Source organism: Schistocerca serialis, chromosome 9 (genome assembly GCF_023864345.2).
Source record: "Schistocerca serialis cubense isolate TAMUIC-IGC-003099 chromosome 9, iqSchSeri2.2, whole genome shotgun sequence".
Classification (NCBI taxonomy): Eukaryota; Metazoa; Arthropoda; class Insecta; order Orthoptera; family Acrididae; genus Schistocerca; species Schistocerca serialis.
In genome coordinates, this window is record NC_064646.1 from 286945198 (window position 1) to 286970953 (window position 25756).

Below are 25756 nucleotides of genomic sequence, written 5' to 3' on the forward strand. Positions count from 1 at the left end.
GCTGCCAAATATTCTTATAAACCCAAAAGTATTGGATTAAGACCATAATACTTAAGTCATATTTTCAATTTAATTCCCTTTGGAGTGTAGACTCTTGGCAAACTTCACAGCATAATGCCACAGTGACTTCACTGGGACCCTGCTTTATAGAGCAGAATAGTCTACTGTGTGTCCTACTCATGGCAGTACAGCATTCTGCTACACTGATAGTGAACCATGTGTGAATGGATAAATGTATTTTCTACAGGTGAACCTGGCATTAGTTTGAAGGACAATGGTCCATACATTCACAGTACCCTGACAGAAAAAGACCAGTCTTCTGGGGCCATTGTTTTTGGAGGTATTCTGTAGCATGAGCATATGTAGTGCCACATCTTCCTTGCTCAATAAATAAAGTACAGAAGAAAGGTACAGCAACTGAGACTTTTCTTAAGTTCCAATTGTCCATATGTCTTAATGGATGAAAGTGATCATTGACATTATTCATTCTTTACGGGCTTATTAGTGAATATATCTGACATATGTACTGCCAGTGAGATATCTGGATCTAAAACTTACAGAACCACTTTGTGGCACACTATGTGGATGAACTGTAGCCCAGCAATGGCCACTATTGATGCTTCGAGATCTCTGTTGACATCTTTCTCAGAAATCAGACTAATTGCCAACAAAGCTCTTGATCTCATATATCACCAAATAGACAGCTTGCCACATTGCTGCTAAACATATGTGTCAGCTGAAAGTTACCATATCCCTCACTAACTGTTCCATAGTTGTAAAGATTTTCAATTTGTATACTGGGTATGTTTATATATAGATCTTTTCTAATTACATGTTTCCAGGATTTTTGTATCCCAAATTACTAGTCATTAAGGTTCATCTTTTTCTGGAACCTTTCAAACATCCTGTAAATATGCTCATATTTCTTGATAAAAGGTATATTTTGAACATTAGTGTATGTTTATGGTAATGCCGTAGCATGTGCTACTATCAATTCATCATCAAGAATATTACTCATCCTAAGTTTTATGCCAGTATTCCGAAATATTTACAAAATTAGAGTTGTCTGTTCAGGAATGTTTCACATTATATGAAATAGTGAAGCCCTGAAAGATAATTACCCATTTGTTGTTGTTGTGGTCCTGAGACTGGTTTGATGCAGCTCTCCATGCTACTCTATCCTGTGCAAGCTTCTTCATCTCCCAGTAACTACTGCAACCTACATCCTTCTGAATCTGCTTAGTGTATTCATCTCTTGGTCTCCCTTTACGATTTTTACCCTCCACGCTGCCCTCCAATACTAAATTGGTGATCCCTTGATGCCTCAGAACATGTCCTACCAACCGATCCCTTCTTCTAGTCAAGTTGTGCCACAAATTTCTCTTCTCCCCAATCCTATTCAATACCTCATCATTTGGTATGTGATCTATCCATCTAATCTTCAGCATTCTTCTGTAGCACCACATTTCAAAAGCTTCTATTCCCTTCTTGTCCAAACTATTTATCGTCCATGTTTCACTTCCATACATGGCTACACTCCATACAAATACTTTCAGAAAAGACTTCCTGACACTTAAATCTATACTTGATGTTAACAAATTTCTCTTCTTCAGAAATGCTTTCCTTGCCGTTGCCAGTCTACATTTTATATCCTCTCTACTTTGACCATCATCAGTTATTTTGCTCCCCAAATAGCAAAACTCCTTTACTACTTTAAGTGTCTCATTTCCTAATCTAATTCCCTCAGCAATACCCGAGTTAACTCGACTACATTCCATTATCCTCATTTGCTTTTGTTGATGTTCATCTTATATCCTCCTTTCAAGACACTATCCATTCCGTTCAACTGCTCTTCCAAGTCCTTTGCTGTCTCTGACAGAATTACAATGTTACTGGCGAACCTCAAAGTTTTTATTTCTTCTCCATGGATTTTAGTACCTACTCTGAATTTTTCTTTTGTTTCCTTTACTGCTTGCTCAATATACTGATTGAATAACATCGGGGAGAGGCTACAACTCTGTCTCACTCCCTTCCCAACCACTGCTTCCCCTTCGTGTCCCTCTACTCTTATAACTGCCATCTGGTTTCTGTACAAATTGTAAATAGCCTTTCGCTCCCTGTATTTTACCCCTGCCACCTTCAGAATTTGAAAGAGAGTATTCCAGTCAACATTGTCAAAAGCTTTCTCTTTATCTTGTCAATTACCAGTATTATTTCAACAAATTATCTGAATATTTTGGTTCTAGGTTTTCTAATTTTTATTAAAGCCATAGGAAGTAATTTTCACTTGAAATACGCCTCAATACTTACAGTAAGAGAGAGCAGGATTATAGAAGTCAAAGCCTCTCACAAGCAAGTTGCATAGCATGCTATACAAAATTCACTCCTCAAAATCAAGACAACAATGTTCTATGACATCTAACAATGGCCATCAGTAAAATTCAGTGCATAGGTAATTGTCATTGTCACTATATCAGCTGTAATGTATGGCAATACTTACATATGTGGTCACTCTCATGAGTTTTTTAACTCATGAGAGTGACCACATATGTAAGTATTGCCATACATTACAGCTGATACAGGCCTATTTGTAGTAACCAGAACTAACCAATTGGTTAGTGAAAACCAGAACTTATTACCATAAGTAACTAAAATATGTTAAACATCAGTGCTTTTACACAAGGGAATTACCATTCTTATACAAGTAAAAGAAAACCATATTTTGAGCTTTTAACAATACCTAAGTACACAAAACCATAGGAAGGAAACCAGTAACAAAGTTTGTGAACGACGTCAAACAACAATTCATCAAGATAGACTATGAAACGCCAGCAAGGAGTATGAGGATACACACTGAGACTGCTCATTCCAGTTGATAAAAAGAAGTAACATTTGATTTTTATGTCTATCAGCCAAAAGATTATGAACAATTTTGATGCAAAGGTCACAATTCTCAAAGTGTGGAGCCACTGTGTTGTCACCAGGCTCATAAACAAGACTGAAAACTTCACTAGCTTTCTGAAGAATCCTTTTCCAAGCTGCAGAGTGCAGGTTCATGCCTGCACATGACCCCCACTCCCCGCACACACACACACCAATTCTGTACATTTTGTCAGAACTTTACAGCAAAAAAGATATTAAAAGGTAAAAGTGCAAGCTCAGATTTAACAATGATTGGCCACAGCCTTGTCTGAGGAAAGAAGGAAGGAAGATCATTATGGATTAACAGCCTATCAACAAAGTTATCAGAACAACGTGCATGCACAGATTAAACAAGAACAGAATGGAAAATCAGCTATGTCCTTTTTATGGAGCTTTCCTGGAATACACCTCTAGTCACTTTGGGAAACCATCAAAATCTTTATCTGGAATGCTGGATGGAAATTTGAACTCCCTTCAACCCAAATATGACTGTGCCACTTCCTTCTGTGTTCCTACTGGAAAACGCTTGCATTGAGATATCAACCTGGACAGTATACCATCTATCAAATATGTTGAGGAAACATCATAAATTATGAGTTTCCATCCCATTGCTTTACATGCTCCTCATGTACACTGCACTGAAAATGACAGCACTTGAAATGTCTTAGCTATACCCAGATCAGAATAACAAAGTGACTGACATCTAGCTGATTCCCAGTCTGCTACTACAGCAACAGCCAATCAGAGAATGCACTTGGCCTCACCTCATATTCCATTCACCATTGTCACACCTTTCTGCTATGGCAGGTAGCGGCTACTGTAGCTAGTTTGTTTCTCTGTGAGGTGAATTTATTTTGTGCCACAGAATGTCTGTAGCTTGTAGAGGGCATGTGCAAAAATGTGTGGCTGCTAAATGGACAGTTCAGTGATCTGCTCGTTTTGTGTGGTCAGACACGTGAGTTTGTATGTTCTGTGTGAGAATATTTCGAGAAGGAGAGAGACAATGATGCAACTCTATTGCCTCTAACAAAGGTAGTTGAAGGAACTGAAGATGCTTTGAAGATACTAAAAATATTGTCATCAAAATTTGCAAGGAGAAATACTGTGCACTAAGGGAAGAGCCTGGTTCATATAAAATGTGGAGACCCAGTAAAACGAAGACAGAACCCCACATAAAAAACTTGGATTCTTTTCAACAAGATGCTGTTTGTCACCATATACATGGATTTTATGAGAAAAAAAGGAGATCCAACTTTTAAAAAAGCTGCATGTTACTCTTTGTGAGGCGGAGTTATTCAGTAGCAGCAAGACATTTTTGTTAAAAGTTTGTTAGGGCCCCAGTTCTTGGTATAAAAAAAATTAATATACAGAAAATTATAATGGAGAGAAGTGATATCATCTCTGGCATTGTCGACTTTTGAGAAATATCATTAAAGTGCTGTTTGAGAACATTGTGTGGCTCGACAAAAACTGGATAAACACTAGTCATTCTGTAAAAATAGACTGACAGGCGATGCATATGTGAAAATTATGATGTTCCTGTGGGAAAGCGATCAAGAACTATTGTCTTGCATGCTGTAGCTACATCTGGTTTTGTGCCTAACTATCTCCTCATTTACACATCAAGAAAAACAAGCAAATACCATGAGGTTATGAACCATGACAGTTTTCTTAAGTGGTTTAACTGGCAACTAATTGGAAAACCTGAACTGGTCATGTGTCATTGTAATGGGTAATGCTCCTACCATTCAGTTATTAAAGATAAAGCTCCAACGATGGAAATAAAAAAGGCTGACATTGGATGGTTGAAACTCCACAAGGTGAAAAGTCAGGATGATTTACGAAGGATGCAGCTCACAGAGGTAGTGAAAAAATAATCCACAGTTTCAACAGTAAGTTGTGGAAGAGGTAGCTAAAGAACGTGGCCACAGGGTTAGGCTTCCACCATACCACTGCCATTTTAATGCTATCGAAATGACTTGGACCCAGACTAGACGTTACGTGGCAACAAATAACAAAAGCTTCACTGTGGCAGAAATTCAAAGACCATTAGAGGAAGCAGTGGCACAAATAACACCAGAGAAGTGGGATAATGTTGTACATCACACAGATATGGTTGTTAAAGAACTGTGGAAAAGTGGAGCGAGTGTAGACTGTAATACTGAAAATATAACTATATCCTTGGGGAATTCCAGTGATTCGTTCACGTACCACAGGTCAGATAATGGCAATGTCGAGGAAGAAAGTGATTCTGAACTAAGTGGCATTTACCCTTTGCCTTTAATTCATCTTTATTTTTGTATTTTGAATTTTTGACTGAATGGTATGTACTGCATTTGCACAATAAGTCTCATCTCATTATTAAGGAATACTCCCCTGCACAAGTATAACGCTCTGCATTCGCACTACAGTGATTGGTAAGTACTCAAGCTGCAGCTGCAGCCATACTGCGCACATACGCACCAGTGAGCTGACAACATTGCCCCCTTCCACACTCAACTATGCTTTGCTGTCAAATCACTTTGTTCTTCTAATCAGGGTGTAACTTTTCTGTTGTGCATACACAACTTGGAATGCACAGACTATTTTGTTTCTTATTTGGACATCTTAAAAACAGGTAATAACATAAGTATTTCTTATCCTACAATGTTCTGTTACTCATAATAATTTCTTCCATTCTCACTTGCCTGACCAGGCATTGCTTTGATATCTCCACTAACTTAAACACTGGGTAATTAAAGCAACCAAATATATTTTATGAAGAGTGTAATTTCTTTTGAAGTACAAGAAATTTTTTATTTGTGTATTTTCTTTTTAAGTACAAAATTTTTTTTATTAGTCTTTCACTAAGGAGTTCTATGTACTTCATGTGACGAGTATACCATGTTGTTGTTGTTGTGGTCTTCAGTCCTGAGACTGGTTTGATGCAGCTCTCCATGCTACTCTATCCTGTGCGAACTCCTTCATCTCCCAGTACCTACTGCAACCCACATCCTTCTGAATCTGCTTAGCGTATTCATCTCTTGGTCTCCCTTTACGATTTTTACCCTCCACGCTGCCCTCCAATACTAAACTGGTGATCCCTTGATGCCTCAGAACATGTCCTACCAACTGATCCCTTCTTCTATTCAAGTTGTGCCACAAACTCCTCCCCAATTCTAATCAATACCTTCTTATTAGTTATTTGATCTACCCATCTAATCTTCAGCATTCTTCTGTAGCACCACTTTTCGAAAGCTGCTATTCTCATCTTGTCCAAACCATTTATCGTCCATGTTTCAGTTCCATACATGGCTACACTCCACACAAATACTTTCAGAAACGACTTCCTGACACTTAAATCTATACTCGATGTTAACAAATTTCTCTTCTTCAGAAACGCTTTCCTTGCCATTGCCAGTCTACATTTTATATCTTCTCTACTTCGACCATCATCAGTTATTTTGCTCATCGAATAGCAAAACTCCTTTACTACTTTAAGTGTCTCATTTCCTAATCTAATTCCCTCCGCATCACTCAAATTAATTCAACTACATTCCATTATCCTCGTTTTTCTTTTGTTGATTTTCATCTTATATCCTCCTTTCAAGATACCATCCATTCCGTTCAACTGCTCTTCCAAGTACTTTGCTGTCTCTGACAGAATTACAATATCATCGGAGAACCTCAAAGCTTCTAATTCTTCTCCATGGATTTTAATACCTACTCCGAATTTTTCTTTATGTCCCTTGACTTTTATAACTGCCATCTGGTTTCTGTACAAACTGTAAATAGCCTTTTGCTCCTTATAATTTACCCCTGCCACCTTCAGAATTTGAAAGAGAGTATTCCGGTCAACATTATCAAAAGCTTTCTCTAAGTCTGCAAATGCTAGATACTTATGTTTGCCTTTTCTTAATCTAGCTCCTAAGATAAGTTGTAGGGTCAGTATTGCCTCACGTGTTCGATCATTTCTACAGAATCCAAACCGACCTTCCCCGAGGTCGGCTTCTACCAGTTTTTCCATTTGTCTGTAAAGAATTCATGTTAGTATTTTGCAGCCGTGACTTATTAAACTGATAGTTCAGTAATTTTCACATCTGTCAAAACCTGCTTTCTTTGGGATTGGAATTGTTATACTGTTCTTGAAGTCTGAGGGTATTTTGCCTGTCTCATGCACCTTGCTCACCAGATGGTAGAGTTTTGTCAGGGCTGGCTCTCCCAAGGCTATCAGTAGTTCTAACGGAATATTGTCTACTCCCGGGGCCTTGTTTCGACTTAGGTCTTTTAGTGCCCTGTCAAACTCTTCACGCAGTATCAAATCTCCCATTTCATCTTCATCTACATTCTCTTCCATTTCCATAATATTGTCCTCAAGTACATCATCCTTGTATAGATCCTCTATACACTCCTTCCATCTTTCTGCTTTCCCTTCTTTGCTTAGAACTGGGTTTCCATCTGAGCTCTTGATATTCATACAAGTGGTTCTCTTTTCTCCAAAGGTCATTTTAATTTTCCTGTATGCAGTATCTATCTTACCCCTCGTGAGATAAGCCTCTACATCTTTACATTTGTCCTCTAGCCATCCCTGCTTAGCCATTTTGCACTTCCTGTTGATCTCATTTTTGTGACATTTGTATTCCCTTTTGCCCTCTTCATTTACTGCATTTTTATATTTTCTCCTTTCATCAATTAAATTCAATATTTCTTCTGTTACCCAAGGATTTCTACCAGCCCTCGTCTTTTTACCTACTTTATCCTCTACTGCCTTCACTACTTCATCCCTCAAAGCTACCGATTCCTCTTCTACTGTATTTCTTTCCCCCATTCCTGTCAATTGTTCCCTTATGCTCTCCCTGAAACTCTGTACAACCTCTGGTTTAGTCAGTTTATCCAGGTCCCAATTCCTTAAATTCCCACCTTTTTGCAGTGTCTTCAGTTTTAATCTACAGTTCATAACCAATAGATTGCGGTCAGAGTCCACATCTGCCCCTGGAAATGTCTTACAATTTAAAACCTGGTTCCTAAATCTCTGTCTTACCATTATATAATCTATCTGAAACCTTCTAGTATCTCCAGGGTTCTTCCATGTATACAACCTTATTTCATGATTCTTGAACCAAGTGTTAGCTATGATTAAGTTATGCTCTGTGCAAAATTCTGCCAGGCGGCTTCCTCTATCATTTCTTAGCCCCAATCCATACTCACCTACTACGTTTCCTTCTATTCCTTTTCCTACTGTCGAACTCCAGTCACCCATGATTATTAAATTTTCGTCTCCCTTCACTACCTGAATAATTTCTTTTATCTCATCATACATTTCATCAATTTCATCTGCAGAGCTAGTTGGCATATAAACTTGTACTACTGTAGTAGGCGTGGGCTTCGTGTCTATATTGGCCACAATAATGCGTTCACTATGCTGTTTGTAGTAGCTTACCAGCACTCCTATTTTTTTTTATTCACTGTTAAACCTACTCCTACGTTACCCCTATTCCATTTTGTATTTATTACCCTGTATTCACCTGACCAAAAGTCTTGTTCCTCTTGCCACTGAACTTCACTAATTCTCACTGTATCTAACTTTAACCTACCCATTTCCCTTTTTATATTTTCTAACCTACCTGCCTGTTTAAGGGATCTGACATTTCTCGCTCTGATCTGTAGAATGCCAGTTTTCTTTCTCCTGATAACGATGTCATCCTGAGTAGTCCCTGCCTGGAGTTTCAAATGGGGGACTATTTTACCTCTGGAATATTTTACCCAAGAGGACGCCATCATTATTTAACCATACAGTAAAGCAGCACGCCCTCGGGAAAAATTACAGCTGTAGTTTCCCCTTGCTTTCAGCCGTTCGCAATACCAGCACAGCAAGGCCATTTTGGTTAGTGTTACAACGCCAGATCAGTCAATCATCGAGACTGTTGCCCCTGCAACTACTAAAAATGCTGCTGCCCCTCTTCAGGAACCACACTGAGCCGTGTATCGACTCGTGCTACACCTTGTGTTTAGAGTGCATTGGTTTTCCTTTTTTCCCCTGACATATTTGTTGATATGTTGTCTGTCACTAAGTGGTTGCTTGGTTGTCTTTTCCCTCTGCTATCGATATCTGCATTTTTGGTTCCAGGAAACTGCTATGGAGGAAGTGAGATCTTTGACTGGCTGTAAGCTCGTGTGGTGGCGCGGAAGTAGGGACGTTGCGCACAGAGAGTGTGGTGGACACAGGAGGGAGTGTGGCTCTCCAGCGAGGCAGGTGTGGTCGGTTGTACCGAGTTGCTATGTGATGTTATGTCGGTTGTGTGTAACGAGCAGGTCGAGTTGACGGAAGAGCTCCCCATGTGTTGGTTGTAGACAGAATCGCCCCACGGGTAGTTGCTGTTCATTTCGCCTAGGTGGGACATTAACAAGCTTCTTTAAATCCTCCATTTCAACACTGGAGTTTAAAAGGAGACACCTAACATGAAGGAGTGGTCACTACCCGTCAACGTTGCAGAGAAGACGTGAACTCCGGTGACAGAGCGTGGTGTTGCGTGACTGTGGCTTGTTGGGTACGCTGGTGATGCGTGCACGGTCGGATGTGTGGATCCTTGCCATCGGAGGTCGTGTACTGCCTGTTCGAGCATCATTGCAAGTTAAGTTCGTTGAAGGTTTAATCATTAAGTAATAAATTTGTGTAATCAGCATCTCTTCTGCCTTGTGGCCTCCGGCGACTGGGTTTCCTGTCCCTGGCACCAGTATAATTGAAGACAGTGATCTTTCCTACTCCTCTCGTTACTGTCCGATGGGAGGTATAGTTTTGGCAGTTTAATTGTTTCGCTATTCTGTCGAGGATTGTGAGTAAATTCATGCTTCTTGTTGGTTGATCATATGGTTGCTCATTCAGGACTGTGTCGTGTAATGTTTCCTTGCACGAGGTTAGCTCTAATTCAGTCAGCAAGTTAAGCCATCTTATAACAAGTTTTCGCTGGCTAAAAGTTGGTGCAGTGAGAGTGGCAATTGTGTTTATGGGCGTATTTAAATTGGTCAGTATTCTGTCTAGCCTGAGCATCCCCGAGTGGGTGATTTGTGGCCACCTTACACGGGTCTGTCGCATCTGTTATGTTCTAACGATATTCCAGGACACTTTTGTTTAAAATTTTTTTTAAATTCCTCCAAGTTTGTAAATTCCTTTTATTTCCATTACTCGTGTGTTTGCTAAGACCTGTTTAATCTTTTTAATGGTGGTACCTTATTAACGAAGTTCTGTATTTACTTTAGTAGCCTGTTTACTAATGTTCTTTAAATTTTTTAAAATTGTTGTATTGCTGTAAATTACTTTGACTGGTATTAACGGCGTGTTTTAAAAGGTGGTTTATTGCCGTACTGTTAGCTTCTGTGTATTTTTTTTTTAAATTGTTGTATTGCTATAAATTACTTGATTGCCATTAACGACATGCTTAAAAGGCTGTTTATTGCCGTACTGCTAGTTTCTGTAAGGTACGAATAAAACATTTGTGAAAATCTCAACTCAACAGTTAACTACTAGAAATTTGGCCCCGTTTCCCAACTTGTGGTGTGGCTTGTAGTAACCGTAACCACGGTGTGTGTCATACACATTTGTATGGCCTCTTAACAGATACCCCTGCATTGTGTGCATTAAAATAGTATACCTTCCATACATTGTAATATGCTCCTTTTCCTTCAGTATCATTCAAAATAATGGCAATTTTCCATCAATAGCCAACAATATACTCACACACATGGTGATTATGTAAGAAGAGGGTAGATTCTGCACATGCAAGGTGTGAGCATTTCACGCTCATGATAATTTTGTTTATTTTATTTTTAATTTCTACTGTTCGTGTTACATAAGCAGAACATTCCAAAATACCAGTACAACAGCAGAACATGTAATCATTTCTAACAATTCAAAATTATTTTTAGCAAACAATGCTCGATGCACAGAATGCGCAATAGTGCAATCTGAGGAAGCTGTTGTGCCCATCTTTTGAATGGTTAATATTGCTCATGTCTATTTGAAGAATTATCGTTACTAAATTATAAAGGTCAGACCATAAATTAGTCAGGGAAACTAAAGAACATGCACCATCTTAGTTCCATTAAAAATTATTTAATGAGCACATATTAAATCAAAATACATACCCGCCTATCATTCACACTCAGTCTTGCTTTTTCACAGTTCTGTCCGCCACCACTGATCTGGAGATCAGCTATATGAATATCAATTGATTCATAAGGAGGACCACTTAACAACCATCGGCAACGGATGTTTGCTGGATAATTTCCTGGGTATCCAGGAGATTTTAGTTCTTGTGGTTCATGTCCAACATTCAGAACTGGAGCACCACATGGGGCTGTTGCAAAAATACACATGGTCGCATAATTATGAAGAATTGCAAATTTTTATAAGCTTAGTTTCTAGTGAAATCAAAGGTTGGAGGCACAAATTGTAAAGATAACGACTTATGATGCATCATATTTGACATTCAATACATAACTATACTTACAATCCTATATTCCATGATGAAAACAGTTGAAAATAAATTACTGAAAGCAGTTTTATCACATCTAAAACACTCCTCATAACTTAATGTGGTGAAAGAATAGGTGTGCTTAGATGTGCATAAATATGTGAAAAGACCTTTTATCGCAGGCTGCTCCAGCCTTAATGTCTGCTGCAGAAAAGCTGGTGCGCATGGGCACATGGAAGCAGGGGTGGGCAAAGTGCTCATGTGCAGGCAGGCAGGGAGCTGGCTGTACATGGGCAGGGGTGGGTAAATGGATCCCGGGTGGATAGTCAACACTGTGCACATACAACTGGTGGTTAGTGGGGAGACCATGATCACATTGCAACTGGATATGTTTAACAGAACCATTCAATCCAAGTGAAAAATACAAATATTTTATTAAACAATGGGAACTTCAGGTTGAAATATCAACAGTATTAGGAACAGGGCAGATTGTTACTCACCCTTCACATGACTCGCGGGGTTGCAGACAGGCAAAATGAAAGGACTGTTACTCATTATAGGTTTCAGCCAAAGCCTTCTTCAGCACACACACACACATTCACACAAGCACGCATAAATCTTGCACACATAAGAACTACCACTGACAGCTCTGATCAGAACATTTTGTTACATTTATGAAACAAGACATTTAATTTTCTTTTCGAGAGATGAAATATTTGGTTTGAGACTCCTTGATAGTGCCAAGATGCAGAATGCTCTTCAGTGTTGGCAATGTTGGGTTGTTAACCTGGACCTTTCTGCAGTTTTTATCCTCTTTGTTACGAAAAAAGGTTGTTCACAACATTATCCTGACCCAAAATAGATATAATGTTGTAGTGATGCAAGGGACAGAAAATTTGTTATAAAAGTCAGTAAATTACTCAATGGACAGTATTTTTCAGTACAGGTATTTCATTCATTCCAAGCAAGTGTCAATTCATGACGTCATCATCCAGAAACGAACTGACTGTAATCTGAATCAATTTTAGCAAACTAATCATTTCTATCAGGCGATAAAATTTTATTGATTATGAAATACAAGTTCTTGAAGTTTATTCAGAATTGGAAATGTTTCATTAGTAATTACATGCCATAATTTATTTGTTTAATATAAAGGTGTTTTGAATTTTGTATGCATAAAAAGAAGTGTGAATTTATGTGCGGCTATTACTCTGAGATGAGTTATCACTTAGAGTGCTAAAAGTGCGCGTGTACAGTTCGCTGACCTATGTGGTGAATTTTATTTTGTAATCTTGACCCAAATGGAGAGTAAATCCAGTTTCATTTAAACTTTATGTGAGATAGACACATCAAATTATTACAGAAGAGTCATTTAGCCCATTAGGGGAAAACTGAAACCTGCGGGCTCGATTTGAAATATGTTACACACCAGTGTGTGATCGAGCTGTCCAGTAAATCGCATACAATAGTTACAAATGCGTTTGGACTTAATGCATAAAGTTGGAAATTAATTTTGAGACAAGTGCTGATTTTGATAAAAAAATAAACAGAAAGTTTATTCAAAATATCGAGGTCCAATTTTAACTGAGACACATATCACCTTGTTGATTACATTGCCTAGCAACACTGTAAAGCAGCTTAATTAACTCATTAGAACAACTTGTGACGTAGTAAGGACCATTACACACACAAAATGTTATATGAAGTTTGCTGACCGCATGAGAGCATTTTTCTTTCCATAAATGCCAATAAACCAGCAGTTTCAAAAGTTAAATTATTAACTCTTGTGTAACTTCATTGATTGTCCAACACCACTATGGAACTTCTTGTATCGTGTCGAATGTGAAACCACTGTAACAAATTTGTTGCTTGGTAATACTTGTCCTTGAGAAAAATTCAGTTTCGTAAATTACTCACTTCTAATTACATTTTCAAAGGCATGGTGTCTGCTGCAACTGGTGGTGCAGTTGTTAGCATAATGGACTTGCATTCAGGAGGATGACAGTTCAAACCCGCATCCGGCCATCCTGATTTAGGTTTCCAGTGATTTCCCTAAATCGCTCCGGGCAAATGCCGGGACGCGATTTGGACAGGGGCCCCCATTGAAAATGGCGTGTCACTTTGTGCCATGATATGTGCAGTTTTATAACTTGCTCATAATGCTGTATCAATGGAATGAAATATGTACAACAGTTGAAACTGATCCGTATCAAGAACATCAAGGAGCTCTGTGTATGACTGCTTTTCTGCCTCAGATGTACCTGTTGCTCTGCTTCACACATTTGTGTGGCAATGAGTTTGCCTCCTTACTTCACTGTCCAGCTTGTCATACTGTGTCGTGCAAAGGAACAAGTAGTGACACTCAGCATTGTGCTTCTTCATTGCATTAAATGTCTTCAACACATGAGGTGCCCATGTCTTTCAACAGATAAAGATTTGTTCTTCCAAAGAAGTGAAAAATGGCAATGGGCCATTTAATTTTAAGAAGTCATCATTATGGTAAAGTCATGGGTAAAATATTCCGGAGGTAAAATAGTCCCCCATTCGGATCTCCGGGCGGGGACTACTCAGGATGACGTCGTTATCAGGAGAAAGAAAACTGACGTTCTACGGATCGGAGCGTAGAATGTCAGATCCCTTAATCGGGCAGGTAGGTTAGAAAATTTAAAAAGGGAAATGGATAGGTTAAAGTTAGATATAGTGGGAATTTGTGAAGTTTCGTGGCAGGAGGAATAAGACTTTTGGTCAGGTTTATACAGAGTAATAAATACAAAATGGAATAAGGGTAATGCCGGAGTAGGTTTAATAATGAATAAAAAAGTAGGAGTGTGGTAAGCTACTACAAACAGCATAGTGAACGCATTATTGTGGCCAAGATAGACATGAAGCCCACACCTACTACAGCAGTACAAGTTTATATGCCAACTAGCTCCGCAGATGATGAAGAAATTGATGAAATGTATGATGAGATACAAGAAATTATTCAGGTAGTGAAGGGAGACGAAAATTTAATAGTCATGGGTGACTTGAATTCGACAGTAGGAAAAGGAATAGAAGGAAACGTAGTAGGTGAATATGGGTTGGGGCTAAGAAATGATAGAGGAAGCCGTCTGGTAGAATTTTGCACAGAGCATAACTTAATCATAGCTAACACTTGGTTCAAGAATCATGAAAGAAGGTTGTATACATGGAAGAACCCTGGAGATGCTAGAAGGTTTCAGATAGATTATATAATGGTAAGACAGAGATTTAGGAACCAGGTTAAATTAAATAAGACATTTCCAGGGGCAGATGTGGAGTCTGACCACAATCTTTTGGTTATGAACTGTAGATTAAAACCGAAGAAACTGCAAAAAGGTGGGAATTTAAGGAGATGGGACCTAGATAAACTGACTAAACCAGAGGTTGTACAGAGTTTCAGGGAGAGCATAAGGGAACAATTGACAGGAATGGGGGAAAGAAATACAGTAGGGGAAGAATGGGCAGCTTTGAGGAATGAAATAGTGAAGGCAGGAGAGGATCAAGTAGGTAAAAAGACGAGGGCTAGTAGAAATCCTTGGGTAACAGAAGAGATACTGAATTTAATTGATAAAAGGAGAAAATACAAAAATGCAGTAAGTGAAGCAGGCATAAAGGAATACAAAGTCTCAAAAATGAGATCGACAGGAAGTGCAAAATGGCTAAGCAGGGATGGCTAGAGAACAAATGTAAGGATGTAGAGGCTTATCTCAAGAGGGGTAAGATAGATACTGCCTACAGGAAAATTAAAGAGACCTTTGGAGAAAAAGAGAACCACTTGCATGAATATCAAGAGCTCAGATGGAAACCCAGTTCTAAGCAAAGAAGGGAAAGCAGAAAGGTGGAAGGAGTATATAGAGGGTCTATACAGGGGCGATGTTCTTGAGGACAATATTATAGTAATGGAAGAGGAGGTAGATGGGGGGAAAAAAATATTCCCAGTAGCAAGATTTAGACCAGTGACTTTGTGAATACAATGCCTTTGTGAATACAATCTGACTGGCTTTATGAAAAGTGTACAGACTCGGAAATCTTACCTGAGCTTCACAGCCTGTAAGTATGAAGGAAATCAGAGGAGCCCACTCTGTAAGGTCTCTTGTAAGTGCTTCATCAGATGTAGACAATACTTGCATGTGCACACACACGTACACACACACACACACACACACACACACGCACACACACACACAATGTCATAACAAGCTTTATGAATGGATATAGCAGTGCAGAGCAATTCCACATCATGAACAGAGACACATAATTGTGCAATAAGTTTGCTTTTGTCACTTTTTATGTGATTCATGGATTCTAAGGAAATTTTTGGCTCAGTTTCATCTAAATCCATACTAACAGTCATTAAACACTGTACTGATTCAACCTAAGTTAATATACTCAAAAACTGTATATGTCAATGCTAGAAATTCCATCAGACTTCATTCAGGTACTGGCAAATTCAGACCTGAAAGATAGGAATCAGGCATGGAGATACCACATAACTATAACTGTTCTTGGAAGCCCTACTGGAAGTTTTAAAATCTCTCAACTAGAAAAAGAAGCAATATACACTAACCACACATAAGCGAAACAGCTTTCTTTTGCTGATGTACTTTTTGCCTTTAGTGCAGGTGATTGCAACAACTGTATTATAATAAGCCTGCAATAATGTACCAAGAACACATGAAAAGTAGCATGATAAGGGTTAATAATGAAGTTTTAGAACCAATAGATGAGTTTTTGTATTTCAATAAGTTAAGGATAATGAATGGATGTAGTGCAAAAGAAATAAAGCTAAGATGTACAGTGCACTGGAGTGCATTTTGAATACTAAATGGTTGTTTCAAAACCAAGCTCCCAACAGAAAGTTTATCATCTGTATGTACTTCCAGTTGATTTATGGGACTGATACATGGACTTCATTGCAAACACAGAGGGTTATTCTTTGAGCAATATAGAGATGAATAGTGGGAATTATTGGGAGATAAAAGAAAAACACATCAACTGGATGTGGGTGGGATATATATCCAGGAAAATAGAGAGGGGAGGAATATGGAATATTTTAGCCAGACTCTAACAGATAAGAAAAGGCCAAAGCAGCAGCTTAAAGGAAGATGGGTAGACCACATTACAAAATATTCAGACACAATATGGTGGCATACAGCTGAAGAGTGTAATGCAAGCAGAAGTTTGGAGAATGCCTTTAGTCAACCGTGTATGTAATGTGACTTACGATGTTGCAAATGTCCTTGGAAATTGCCCCCCCCTCACACACACACACACACATACACACACATAACACCTTCCACCAACTCTCCTTTGCCCTCTCCAGTCTCAAAAGAAATGGAGATTATTATGACGGTTGTCTGTTAAAGGACACTAACTTTTCAAATTTTTGAGATATTTTAAATAAATAAAAGTGATTCAAAAATCCACTCACATGCTCTCTGAAAAACTCGTGCTCTGAACCCTGGAGCATTGTAGGTTCCATCAGATACAAAGCGTACCCACATGTGGTCTGAGGATGTGATAATCTTCTGTGGAATTTGATTGCCACAGAATTTTCCCAGCAACTCTGAGTACTGGCTGCCTCCATCACGTACCTGCATTCCAATGAAATATTGTTGTGTATACATGAATATAATTAAAGAATAATTACAACTATACAGCCAACTATATTTCCAGTATCAATATTCAATACTGTCTTGTTAATCAGGCATTACATCTTTCTGTAACAACAAAGTTAAAATCCTTCCCAATGCATCAATATTTCCTAATAGTATAGTGGTGTGAAAGAGAGAGAGTGTAAACTCACTATCGTTATTAATTTTGTTGTCAATAATTGACACTACTGCTTTCCTTTGGCTGAAAAAGTTATATTTGACTGTACTAGGCAGGTTGTTGTATCTCTAGTGCTCTGTAGTGTATGCACAAAATAACTTAACCCTCTGTTTGCAAACAGGGTGGTTGGGGAGGGGATAATGGTAGGAGTGGGAGTTCCACGGTAAACATCCAATGCACAACAGGGGAGGTGCAGCTCAATAGCTGAAGCCTTTGCGCAACACCTATTACACAGATCTTCTAAGCTACAGCTAGCGAGCCTGCAAATGATCATATTAACAGTTTGTATCAGTAGGATCAGCAAATCAACAAATACAGAAGTTCAGTATCAACAGTCTCTGACTGGGGTACCAAAAAATAATGATCACATAAATGAAGGCATAATAAGTGTAGAAAGGATCTGCAGCTCCTTACTCCTTTATTCTCTTTATTGTCTGATAAGATATTCCAACAGCCGATGACACCTTCTCTAGCACAGTTTTTTAATGTAATGTAATTGGACAGATAAAAACTCTGTTCAGCATGTGGAAGCAGGAGGACACACATATAAGGGTATTGAAATCTGCAAGCTTTCAGAGCCAGTGGCTCCTTATTCTGGCAGACAGGCTGAAATGGAAGGAAGTAGGGTGAAGAAAAAGAACTGGCAAGATGCAGGAAATGGGGAGAGTTCGGAAAAGTTTGCTCTAGAGTCAAGGGAGACTTACCGAAAGGGATGAGATGGAAACACTGATTGCTGGGTAAAACCTGAAGCTTAAAGGTGAAAATAGGGTAATATGCAAGACAGAGATTACTGGCACATCATGCATGAGTTAGTAAGAGCAGAAAGCTATGTGGCAGAGGTGGGGGAGGGGTCAGGGAAAAGTAGACAGATCCAAAAATAAAAGATATGGAAAACTAAAAGGAAGCACAGAAATGAATTGTTACTGAGAAGCAATGCTGAGATAGAAGATATTAATGTAAATTAAGGATGGGTGGGTGGCAAGAACCAAGGACACATAATGTCAGTTCACATCTGCAGACCTCTCTGAGACACTGGTATCTGGAGCAGGAATCCAGATGGTACTTGTGGTGAAATGAGCACTGAAGTCATGACTGTGATGTTGTAAGGTATGCTCTGCAACAGGATACTGTGTATTGTCAGTATACACCCAATGCCTATGCTCATTCATCTGCACCGGGATACTGTGTGTAGCCAGTGTACACCCACCACCTATGCTCATTCATCCTAACTGATACATAACAGCTGATACATGACATGTCATTTCAAAGGTGGCTCTCCCCTTGATAGTAAAAGTTTTGCTAGCTATTGGGCTAGTAGATGTGATGGTAGGAAAGCGCATAGGGAAAGTCAAATAGTAGGGACAGTCACAGAGTTAGGAGCTATAGGGTAGGCAAATGGGTGCACAAGGAGCATAGGATCTGATAATGATCTTGCGGATATTGGGAAGGCAACAAAAAGTTATTCTAGGTGTGGTGAGCAAAATATCAAACAGGAGGGACCTCATTTCAGGACATAATTTTAGAAAGTCATAGCCTTGGCAATGTAGCTGATTAATACATTCTGGATAATATTAAGTGACAAGAGGTGTACTCCTAATTGTTTTTTGGGAGGATCAGCAGCACCAGGATTGGATGTGACGGCTTGGGAAATCTGCTTATGTACTATGCTGGTGGGTAATTACGTCTAGTAAATGCTGAGGTGAGAATGTATCTGTAAGGAGTCTGCATCTGAACAAATAAGTTGCCTCAAATGCCAAGGCTGTATGAGAGGGAATGTTTGAAATGGAAAGGATGACAACCATCAAAATATAACTAACAATGTATTTAGAGATTCCAAGAATTCTAACAGGTCAGCCTCATTGTGCGTCCATATGGCAAAGATGCCATCAATGTATCTAAATGAAACCAGGATCTGAAGGCTTATGGATCCCAGGAAATTTCCCTCCAAGTGACCCATGAAGAGGGTGGCACAGGAAGGAAACATCCTGGTTCCTATGATCTGTTTGTACGTCTGACCCTCAAGTATTTGTTGGTAAGTATAAAACTGATTAAGTTGAGCAGGAATGATGTTGTAGGTTTGGAATCAGGTGGGTGCTGAATGAGGAAATGTTCAGCAGCAGACAGACCATATACATGGGGGATGTCTGTATAGAGGGAGGTGGCATCAATGTTAATAAACATGACAAGCAAGGTTTGTAGAGGGAATGGGACAAGCACAGATTTCAGATGATCTAGGAAATGGCTAGTGTCTTTAATGTACGGGGGGAAGTCATTATACTATAGGTTCCAGGTGTTAATCAAATAAGGTAGATATATGTTTGGTGGGTGCTTTGAAGACAGCAGCTATGGGATGGCCAGAGTGATTGGGTTTGTGGATCTTAGGAAGAACGTAAGTCCTACGGACTGAGGTGTTAGTCTTTGTGATGGCCTGAGCTTTTGAGAAGGGACTATAGGTCAGTTTGTATCCCTTATACACTGGGAGGATAATGATGGAATCATCAATTCTTTGGGAATAAAGTGCCTGGAGTTCTATAGAGATCATGGTCAGCAACTGAGGAAGGATTGTGAAGCAATGATGAATCTCAGGAATTCTTGGCAGGCTTGCAAGGGATTATTTTGAAATAGTGGTGGTGGATCAAATTGTGATCATGGTCTGAGCTGTTCAACACAGGGTTCAATGTCATGTTTGCTGTTAGAAAGTTTTTGGGATTGGATTGGAAAGTGATACTTCCAACTGAGATTACATATGAAAGAAAGTATTTCCTCCACCAAAGCAGCATGACTAAATGCAAGTTTAGGGCTGAAAGTGAGACTCTTGGATAACACAGATAATTCAGGAGGGAAGAGTGCCACAGATGAGATGTTGAGCACGAATCCGCCTGACAAATTAGTGTCGAGGTCTGGTGTTCCGACCAGCCTGTGGATGTTTTTTAAGGCAGTTTTCCATCCGCCTTGGTGAATTCGGGCTGGTTTCTCTTATTCTACCTCAGTTACACTATGTCACCAATTGCTGCACCAACACTTTCTCCACGTATGTGTACACCATAGTTATTCTACCACGCAAACATTGGGGCTATACTCGTCTGGTGTGAGACATTCCTGAGGTGTGGGTGTGTGTGTGTGTGTGTGTGTGGGGGGGGGGGGGGGGGGGACTGCACAATAGCCCTGGGGTTGGTGTGGGGCGGCAGTGGGGTGAGTGGACTGCTGTAGCCTGTTGTGGGGTTGTGTGCCACCTCAGGCTATGGCGGGGATGAAGCCTCTCCATCGTTTCTAGGTCCCCGGTTCCATACAATACAATACAATTCCCATGACCATGAGTTATCATTGCCCTTGGAAGCAATGTGATGGCTGGGCATGTTAAGAAGGTTGGCCAAGCTCGGTTTGTAGGAGAGAAGTGGTGGCTGTTGGTGTGACTGTTTTGGCAACCAGAGAAGGACAGAAAGAGAAACACTATTGTTAGGGTATTTTAGGAGAAAGTGGGACAGCTTTCTGAGGCAAAGTCTGGTCTGTTGTTGCAATTTGAAGTTGGCTTTGCAGATGACATGATCCAAGAAAACATGAGAGACAGGTAACTGCAGGATTTCGTAGAAGCAGAGAAGTTTGTGGATTGGAAATTGGCAGATGGGGCATACGGATTACAGATTAGCTAGTAAGTGCAAGAATTACTGTATTTGAAACTGTAAAAGGGGCTGATATAGAGTAGGATTACATTCTGAAACAAGTACTTTCAATGAAGGGGCTTTGATTGATACTTTCAGGCTCAAGCTGGTTTCAAGGAATGAAATGTGGGTGCTTCGTTTTGATAGTGCAAAAATTATGTTTTCGAAAGGACTGAATGTAATATGTTGTGGTGATAGGCGATCACACAGCTGTCATCACATGATCAGCTGATTGCTTACTACCTGTCAACTGAGTTTGCTCGCTGTTTGCTAGGATTGCTAACATGTGGTTACTTCTTGCCTCAGCACAAGGACATTCCAAGGTTTTTGAATGTTATACATTACATTATTCCATTGTTGACTACTTTCTGAGATTCTTGTTCTTAGTAGCTGTCAATTGTTTCCTCCAGTTATGTTAATTCTATTTTCATGTTTCTTGTGATTCTTGTAATTTGGAACACTCTAATTATGGAAATAAAAAGCACTGAATGTAGGAGCCGTCTCAATGCAATTCTTCCACTATAAAAGCATGAAATTAAGCTGCAAGCCTCACTCACAGCAAGACTTGCAATAGTGGTGACCCCGACATGATTTGTGATCAAATATACAATTTACAAAGCTCAAGAACACATTCAATACCAGGAACATGTCAGAGGCAGATGCACTCACAATCTCAAGGCTGGTGGTACAGTTAACTTGGTTCTGGGCTCACAATCCCATATTACAGTTTGTGCAGATTGAGGTGAGCTTCCTTTGTGCTGGTGTGACACCTGAGTCCACAAAGTCTGATTTAGTAGTTAGTCAACTGAATCATTGATATGCTGCCGAAGTGGAAGAAATTGTAACTTCACCAACCAAGATGGAATTAATACAACGAGCATCAGCATCACAAGAAGAGAGAGTGCAACAAGTACTAACAAAAGAGAATATTGGAGACAAGAAACCATCACAATACTTCCATCAGTTGAAGAGTTAAGCCAACAAACGCACAGTTCCAGACAAACACTACTTCATACATTGTGGAGCAGTAGATTGCCAGCTGAGGAGAAAGCTATCACCGCAGCACAAGTAGATATGCTGCTCGATGCTGTAGCTGATGTAATTGTCCATATTCAAGAAGCAACTGTGCTCACCTCCTGTTCTGAAGTGGCAATGGTACGTAACAGCACTTCAATTGCAACCAGACCTGACTACGACAGTTTACTGAATAAAGTTGAGGCACTGAACAAACAGCTTAATGGTATCCTCTTGTTTTAAATAAAGTTGAGGTACTGAACAAACAGCTGAATGATAGCCTCTTGAGAAAGGTCAACGCCCTCAGTAAAGAGTTGATGTAGCTGTTCACTGCTGAAACATTACAGTACAGCCCTGACGGAGATCGTGGAGTCATTCTTTATCAGACGTACTCTCCCCCAGTGACTCGCAATCAGTGAGTATATGTTGGTGTTACCCGTGATTCAAAGATCAGGCACATGACAGTATCCTTCGGTGTGCGTAAGTCAGCCATAAACATCAGATGGAGGTACATGTACCCTCTGTATACTTATTCATAATGGATCACAAGATGGAGGAGAAAGTTTTTGATAGATACTGGATCTGATTTCAGCATTCTGCCACAGGATAATCTACAGATGTACCGTCTGAACACCATGTTTTGACTGTTGGTCACTAACAGCTCTGCCATTGTAATGTACAGCATGCAGCACTTGGAACTGGACCTGGCAGCCATCAGTTCCGCATTGCAACAGTATGTTAATGAGGCCTAGCAGCCCCTTGCTTTTTTCTCTCAGAAGTTGTCTCCAGCTCAGCACCAATAGAGCACATATGACAAAGAATTCTTGGCAATCTACACATCCGTGAAGTATTTCTATCCACAGCTAGAGGCAATAGTATTTACAATCTATAAGAACCACAAACCTCTGACCTTTGCCTTCCTCTAGAATAACGGCAAATGCTCTCCAAAGCAGTTCAATCAGCTAGGATTTATTGTTCAATTATCCACCAACATTAAACATATCTCAGGATTACACAACATAGTGGCAAACTAGACAGTTTGTCGCACATCAGCACCATCACGGAGATAATCAATCTAACATGCCTGACTCAAGCACAGCAGTCTAACCAAGAACTCCAAGATTGCTTAAACGATTCTACAGCAGGCCTGCAGCTCATGCTCATTGACATCCTGAGGTAAACACTATGGAGTACTGTGACACCTCCAATGGAAAAACACATACTAGGTAACATAAAAACATTTGTTCTTTTTTGGTATTGCATACTCAGAAATAAAAAATACTGTCCTGCAATGTAACTGACAAAGGGAGTATATCAATGAAAATAATAAATTTTTGAAAATATGATGTAACTGGATAAATAAATAAATCTATCTTGGGTTGTCAGGTGTTTTGCTGGATATCACGTCGCACCTGATGAAGGTAACAAGTTATGTTACCGAAATATCGTGCAAGTATGACGCTGGTATCTGGCAGAACACCCACAGCCCAATATGTCATTAGATGGCCGGGAAAGCCTGAAGAATTAAAAAAAAAATCTACTCATGTAGCAGTAGCTATCCCTCTTTCCTAAACCTCACATGTCCTTTTCATTCTCTCCTTTCCCTTCCTCTTCAACCATTCTGCCAGAAGAAAAAGCCACTCATTTCAAAAGCTTTCAGATTTCAACACCTTTATGTGCGTGAGACCCAAGGATATGTTGTAATGCCAGATCCCACCAACGGAATTCTGAGAAACTGGTGTCTGTTGGATGAATGCAAAATACACATGTTGTTAAACAGGCACCTGTGTCATGACTGTCATGTTGTAGAGCATGCTCTGCAACACGATATTGTGTGTTGTCAGTATAAATAATCTGCCTGTGCCCAAACTCTCTGCCAGTACCCATTCAACCTAACTCATAATTTGGCTCCTTCCTATGCCAGCCTCTTCATGGGTCACTTAGAGGAGGCTGTCCTGGGATCCGCAAGCCTTCAACCCCTGGTTTGTATTAGATACATTGATGACACCTTTGCCACATGAACTCATGGTGAGGCTGACCTGTTAGAATTCTTGGAATCTCTAAATGCATTCTCCTAATTAAATTTCACGAGGCCCTATTCTGGATCACACATCACTTTCCTTGATGCTGACATCATCCTCATTGAGGCTCAACTACACACATCTGCTCACACTGTACATACTAACAAAAAACAGCACTTATATTTTGGCATTTGCCATCCTTTCCATGTCAAATGTTCCCTCCCATACAGCCTTGGCAGACAAGGCAAACTTATTTGTTCAGATGCAAACTCTTTTTACAGCAATACACCATCATTATCACGTCAGCCTTCAGTGAATGTAATTACCCCATCAGTCTAATTCAACAGTAGATTTCCTGGGCCATCACATCCAATCCTGGTACTGCTGAGTGCACCAATTGTCACTCAGTATTATCCAGAATGTATTAATCATCTAGTATGACAAGGCTATGACTTCCTAAAATCATGTCCTGATATTAGGTCCATTCTGTCTCAAAATTTGGCCACCACACATAGAACAGCTTTTTGTCACCCTCCCAATCTGCACAGTATCCTTGTCAGATCCTATGCTCCTTGTGCATCCATTTGCCTACCCTATGGCTCCTAACCCTGTGACCGTCCCCACTGGTAATACTTGCCCTAGGCACCCGCCTCCCACCTCCTATACTAGCCCTGTAACTGGCAAAACATGTACTACCCAAGGGGTAGCCACCTATGAAATGACATGTCATGCACCAGCTGTTATGTTAACACTGTTTTGCCTTTTTACCCCCAAGTTATAGTTAGACTGAATGGGATAGGCAGTGATTATATACTGGTAACACACAATATCCTATTGCACAGCATGCTCTACAACCGGACAGTGATGATCTTGGTGCCTGTTTTCTCACATGTGCCATTTAGATTATTCCCCAAAGATGCCAGTTTCTCAGAACTATGCATGTGGAAAAGTTTGTTACAATATGTCCTTAGTTCTTGCCAGCCATCCAGCCAGCCATCCAATCTTAATTCACACTAATATCTCACATCACTGCATTTCTTCTCAGTACCTGCTCCTTTCTTCACTCCCTTCTAGTTTTCTATATCTTTTATTTCTTGACCTGTCGCCCCCCCCCCCCCCCCCCAAACACTTGCAATACGCTTAGATTTCTGCCTTTATTAACTCATGCATGCACATTGTTTAAGGCATAATCTCTGTCTTGCATATTACCCTATCTTCCATCTACAACCTATCACATTTTGATATCTCATCCAGTTCAGCTCCCAACAATCAGTCTTTCTTCCTCATCCCATCTGGGTGACTCTTTGAACCATCCCCATTTCCTAAACCTCACCAGTACTTTACGTTCAGTCCTCTTCCTCCCCCTTGAAACCTTTTACTAAAAGAAGAAGGAGCCACAGGCTCCAAAAGCTCGCAAATTTCAATATCTTTATGTGTGTGTTCTCCTGCTACTGCTTAGTGAGTAGATTTTTTTCTCTATCCAGTTATATTATATTTTTAAAAATGGATTATTTTCGTTGATACACTTTTTAATGAGATTTTTGCTCCTTCACGTTGTTCTTTTGATATAAATTTTATGACACTGCGCACCATCTATCATGAAGCGGTACTCTGACGCATAGTGTGCATAGAGACTGTGGTGCCCTGCTGTGTGAAAATGAAGTAGCGATGAGTTCATGGGTTGGCAAGTGACAGGCAGTGGAGAACAGAAATGACTACTCCTAAGTGCACAGCTCAGCAGGTGGTATGCAACTGAGGTGGTCATCCTTCACAACAAAAGAATGGACCCACCCAGTAGTCAAGATGAGGATATATTTCTATGGGGGGGGGGGGGGGG

At 39.9% G+C, this 25756-nt stretch overlaps 1 protein-coding gene across 1 annotated transcript in view; it reads right to left on the bottom strand.

The window, feature by feature from the left end:
• The window catches only part of LOC126419763 (cubilin-like), a 753686-nt gene that overhangs the window by 57558 nt on the left and 670372 nt on the right, over nucleotides 1–25756 (bottom strand). Inside the window, exons 61-62 of the mRNA XM_050086938.1 lie at nucleotides 16825–16987; nucleotides 11044–11255 (exon numbers count right to left, since the gene is read on the bottom strand). Coding sequence (XP_049942895.1) covers nucleotides 11044–11255; nucleotides 16825–16987 — 375 coding nt within the window. The remainder of the gene's footprint in view (nucleotides 1–11043; nucleotides 11256–16824; nucleotides 16988–25756) is intronic.